The following is a 6000-nucleotide window of genomic DNA, read 5'->3' as shown; positions in this document are numbered from 1 at the left end:
TATTTATAAATATCATATATTATCTATATTTTATTTTCTACACATTAAAATTTTAACCAAGGCAATTGTCAAGCACTGACAGTAGGCGTCCTAGTTACACTGGGGCACTAGGACCATTGTGGTGGTCTAAATTTTCAGCAGCTTTGTTTTATCCAAGAGTATCATTTTCTTATTCTGGAAGTATCATATTATTTTCTTACATGACTGAAAATACTTTACACCTGTTTTTTTAAATAAAGACATTTATTTGGAGAATATTAGTAGCATATTCTCAGCCTCACCAGATATTAACAGTTCATCAAGTCAGGCAACAGAACATGTCCATGTGAGCTTCTTATAAGGAAATCGATGACCACCTCAACAGCTTCCTCATCTTCTATTTTATTACTGGATGATTCATAATCCAAAATATGAAGTTTTTGGACTTTTTCCTCAAAAGTAGAAGTAGGTAAAATGTCTGAAGCAATGATGTTGACTTCCTTTAAAAATTTGTTTTTAATTTATGAAACTTTAACTGCATATTTCAGTCTTGTGGAATCTTTTGTGTTATTCTGACTGTCAATAAGAACCAGAGGACTGTGTTGATGATTCTTGATGATTTCAGCAACACTTCCAAAGTACTAGAACAAGAAAACATAGATGAATTATAAATTGGCATTTATATTAACAATGAGCTCCACTCCTCCCATCTTCTCCAACTCTTTCAAGTTAGTCAGAGTTACTAGGTCCCAGATGACATTCTATCCAAACAAGTCTAATTTAACAATGTCTGTAACCTTTGAGGTGGCAGAACCCTGGCCATTCAATAAGACTGAAAACACAACAGACATCCTCAATTAGTATAACTTCTTAGAGAAAATTACTTTCTTGAGTTATGATGTAATATTTTAATATTTTGTTTTTTATTTAGTGCCAAGTGTAAAACTGTCATACATTGAATTTCTCTACATTTTTATAAAACATAGATTATCTGTTATGTTGCATGTATTAGATACAAGGACTGATGTAGTAAATTAACGTTAGAATTTAATGTGAAGAGAGTTATTTCCCAGGTTAATTCATGTTTGTTTTTGTTTTCTTTTTCTTGAATAAATAAGGAAACCTTTATAAACCCTCATATACCCATTTTTGCTTTAGCTCCCAGTAAGTTTAGAGCTAAATTAGTGCCTAGTTAATAATGAAATTTCATGCTAAGCTCTTACTATACATACATATTTTTCCATATATTAATTCCTATTGTCTACTGGTTTTAGTTTAAGGCTATCACAATTTTTTTCTTAAAAATGATCAATGTTTTAAATGAAAGATAAAATAAGTATAACACAGACAAATAAATGAAATGCATTGATTATACAAAAGTGCTACAAGCTCACGATCATCAGATAAATGCATTTAGAGTCATTTTTTTAAAGTGGTAACTGTTTTGCAACACTGCCATATAATTTAGCAGTTACCACCAATTGACTTCATTTTCTCTTAGTTTTTCATATAAAGATAAACATCTGGAATAAAAAATGTTTAAAAGCCTTTATTAATTATTTGGATAGCTTCCAAATATATATTAAATAAATAAAGTATTCAGAATACTAGTGATTTTTCAAATGAAACACCTTTTAGATAATAAAACATCTTTTAGATAATTGGCTTCTGAATATTAGGTCAGGGAGGAGAGACAGAGACTTTCAAGTACCTTTAGTCCTTATTTCTTACTTTCTCTTCAATCATTCAGACCTCCTGTACTTGCCAATGAATTGTTTTTATGATATTCATAAAGACATTCATTCTGTTCATTTGGCACAGCATATTGTTAAACTGAATGCAGTTGGAAGTTAAATTTATGGACTAACGCACCAGGAAATGAAATGGTACAACCTCTTTGAAGTGAATTCCAAGTGAAAAAGTGTGTTCTGAACCCAGTAAATATAAGAGAGAGTTGCTTTGCTTATACAAATAAGCATCTCATTCTGTCCTTATACTCTTCTGAATATTTCTGAGGATTGCTTTGTTGCAGAGTTTGGGGATTAAAATGTTTGAAGTAGGGGGTTGAGCTGAGTTGAAATGTTTGAAGTAGGGACTGGACTTGTGGCATATTTGTGATTTGACTGAAAGAAGGATTGAGCATAACTTAGTTGCAGTTTCCCCTTAACACTTTGTTTTTGGTCTACACTAATTCAGTGTATTTGAGATATTCATACATGGACAGAAAAACAATTGTTTGATAACTCAAAATCCCATGGTCAATAAAATAAAGCAAACAGATCTCAGAGCGATAAAATACTCAATATGTATCCACATAATGTCAAAACATTTGCAAAAAAAGTTAAACAGTTAATCAACTAGTTACTTTTTCTACCCATGAATACCCAAACACAAATACGGACAAACAGAATTTTCAAGATCTCCACATGGTTGACATCATGTAACCAAAGTTTTCATTTTTCAATTCAGATGTTCACTATATGGGAGAAATTATCTTTTCATTATAGTTAATTTAAGTAAGTGTTTTAAAGTACTCTGTCAGTACTTCCAGATGCTATTATAATAATATGTATTTATTTTGGTATCCATAGGCTGGATAATTGGGGAGTGGGGTGAAGCTCTGATCTATTCATTCTGGGGTAGGAATGAAGATTCTTTAAGCCAAGAAGAACCACTGTTTATCAGAGTTTTCTAGCAGGACAAGGAAGTCCAGAGCCCCTCTGAGAGCTCAAAATTTATCTGAGTGAATTTCAGTACCACTAAAAAGGACAGCGCCTCCACCCACCCTTAAGCCTCTTATAGAAGTACTGGACCCCTGGGGAGGCTTTTAAAAAATTTTTTTATTATTTATTTATTTATTTGGCTGCATTGGGTCTTTCGTTGCTGCGCGTGGGCTTTCTCTAGTTGCAGGGAGCGGGGGCTATTCTTCGTTTTGGTGCGCTGGCTTCTCTTGTTGCGGAGCACGGGCTCTAGGTGCACGGGCTTCAGTAGTTGTGGCTTGTGGGCTCTAGAGCACAGGCTCAGTAGTTGTGGTGCACAGGCTTAGCTGCTCCGCGGCATGTGGGATCTTCCCAGACCAGGGCTCAAACCCATTTCTCCTGCATTGGCAGGCAGATTCTTAACCACTGCGCCACCAGGGAAGTCCCTGGGGAGGCTTTAGAATGTAACCATCCATCCAAAGTCACTCTGTCCTACTAGGATCACCACCATATCCTACCACTGATTACTGTTGAGGAGCATATAGTTTAAAAAATTTGTCATATAAAGGTTTCAATGAGAATGAAGGTTTTTGTGAGTAGGGAGAAGCAGACAGTTCTGTTAAAATTTAACTGGTGTGAAATGATAATGCAATCTATATTTTAAAACCCATTTGGTCTTGATCAGTGTTTCGTGTTTTCAGAGTTTTGCATTTTCTAACTCTCTGAGACTTTATTAAAAGCAAAATAAAACTCCAAACTATAAAACTCCTCGAAGAAAACATAGAGAGAAAGCTTCATGAGACTGCATTTGGCAATGATTTCTTGGATGTTACACCAAAAGCACAGGCAACAAAACAAAAAATAGACAAATAGGACTACATTAAACTATACTACAAAGTTATAAGAGTTCTTTACATATTCTGGATATTAACCTCTTATCAGACACATAATTTGCAAACATTTTCTCCCATTTCATAGGTTGCCTTTTTACTCTGTTGATTGTGACCTTTGATGAACAGAAAATTTTAGACCATTTTATTATACCATATACAAAAATAAGACTCAAAATGAATTAAAGATTTAAATGTAAGACCTGAAACCATAAAAATCCCAGAAGAAAACATAAGCAGTATGCTCTTTGACATTGGTCTTAGCAATATTTTTTGGACATGTCTCCTCAAGCAAGGGTGACAAAAGCACAAATAAACAAATGGGACTACACCAAACTAAAAATATTTTGCATAACAAAGGAAACCATTAACAAAAGAAAAAGGCAACCTACTGAATGAGAGAAGATATTTGCAAATAATATGTCTGATAAGGGGATAATATCCAAAATATATAAAGAACTCATGTAACTCAGTATCAAACAAACAAATAAGCAATCTAATTAAAAAATGGGCAGAGGACCTGAGTAGACATTTTTCTGAAGAAGACATGCAGATGGCCAACAGGCATATGAAATGATGCTCAACATCACTAATCATCAGGAAAATGAAAATCAGAACCACAATGAGATATCACATCACACCTGTGAGAATGGCTATTATCAAAAAGACAAGAAACAACATGCTTGTGAGGATGTGAAGAAAAGGGAACCCGCGTGCACTGTTGGTGGGAATGTACATTGGTAGGACAACTATGGAAAACAGTATGGAGATTCCTCAAAAAATTAAAAATAGAACTGCCATATGATCCACCAATTCCTCTCCTGGGTATATATCCAAAGAAAATGAAAACACTAATTCAAAAAGATATATACACTCTGATGTTCATACAAGCATTATTTACAGTAGCCAAGATATGGAAGCAAACTAAGTGTCCGTCAAAAGATGAATAGGTAAAGATGATGTTATATATATACAATGGAATATTACTCAGCCATAAAAATTGTGCCATTTGTGACAACATGGGTGGACCTAGAGGGTGTTACACTAAGTGAAGTAAGTCAGACAGAGAAAGACAAATACCATATGATTTCACTTATATGTGGAATCTAAAAAACAAAACAAACAAAATGCTGAGTCAGACTGACCTCATTAAGCAACAGGATAAAAGATATAGCTTTTACATCATACCAGTCTTTCCTCCTTTCTGTTGTCTCATAGGATATACTGCCCAAACATAGTATTTTATCTCGTACTCTATGACAATGTGCAAGCCTTAGACCAAGTACTCTTGTATCCTTTCTCCTCATCTCTGGCACCTAATACAGTATGATGGCATTGTGCTCAAAACACAGTTATAGAGTTGGATTAGAAGAGAAATTACTGACCTCTTCACCAGTTTTCTTTCTGCCCAAAGCATACTGTTTTGTTGCTTCAATAAATCGCACAGGGATATTATATACTCGCTTATTAAAAAATACAACTAGTGTATATGGCTGTTTGGAATCATGGCCAGAGCTTTTCCGAATAAGAAATGATCCATCCTGTTTATTAAAAGAAAGAATAATTATGATTAGTGTTACTTGTATTTCCATAGGTTAAAAATCAGTTTATGAAAAATACCTATATTATATTCAAAAGGTAATTATTTAGGTATATGATTTTTATTACCAATTAGAGCTTGTTTTATTATTTTGCAAGAAAATACTTCAGTAAAATATATACTTATAGAAAATTCTGAAAGAGGTAAATGCTAGCTTTCTGAGGCACCAAATAAGATCTTATGTTTATAGGCTTTGGAAATGTGTGAAGGGACACATTAAGATCAAACCTAAAGGGCACTCTTGAACTAGGAACCATGTTCACAAATTGCCTATGAATAAAAAAATATATCAAACAAATTCCATTCAAAAGTGCTATAAGAAGAAAGCAAATATTGGGAATCAAAACATTTCAGCTGATAAAAATTCTCTCTCCAAAAATTTATGTTGAAGCAGAAAAAAAATTGTAACACAACATTCCAAATTTAATTAAATATCTTGTAAAATATTCTACAGTCATAAATTCAAAAATTATGAATGAAAAATAGACAAAAACAGGAAGAAGGAATGCAATAAGAGTTGATCAAACCTGGGAAAAAGTGCTTACCTGGTGGTTCAGTGGTTAAGAATCTGCCTGCCAATGCAGGGGACATGGGTTCGAGCCCTGGTCCAGGAAGATCCCACATGCCACGGAGCAACTAAGCACATGCACCACAACTACTGAGCCTGTGCTCTCAAGCCCGCAAGCCACAACTACTGAGCCCACAACTACTGAAGCCCATGTACCTAGGGCCTGTGCTCTGCAACAAGAGAAGCCACTGCAATGAGAAGCCTGCACACCACAACGAAGAGTAGCCCCCACTCACTGCAACTAGAGAAAGCCCACATGCAGCA

The 6000-nt window shown here is 34.5% G+C and overlaps 1 protein-coding gene across 1 annotated transcript in view; it reads right to left on the bottom strand.

Annotated features, from left to right (window-relative positions):
- Nucleotides 1-500: 500 nt before the first annotated feature.
- Nucleotides 501-6000, bottom strand: part of BLNK (B cell linker) — an 82438-nt gene continuing 76938 nt past the window's right edge. Inside the window, exons 18-19 of the mRNA XM_060095789.1 lie at nt 4954-5109; nt 501-620 (exon numbers count right to left, since the gene is read on the bottom strand). Of these exons, the coding sequence (XP_059951772.1) occupies nt 501-620; nt 4954-5109 (276 nt within the window). The remainder of the gene's footprint in view (nt 621-4953; nt 5110-6000) is intronic.

The sequence above is a fragment of the Mesoplodon densirostris genome, chromosome 1 (assembly GCF_025265405.1).
Source record: "Mesoplodon densirostris isolate mMesDen1 chromosome 1, mMesDen1 primary haplotype, whole genome shotgun sequence".
Classification (NCBI taxonomy): Eukaryota; Metazoa; Chordata; class Mammalia; order Artiodactyla; family Ziphiidae; genus Mesoplodon; species Mesoplodon densirostris.
The sequence above is the reverse complement of the archived record's forward strand: the minus strand, read 5'-3'. Positions and strand labels throughout refer to the sequence as shown.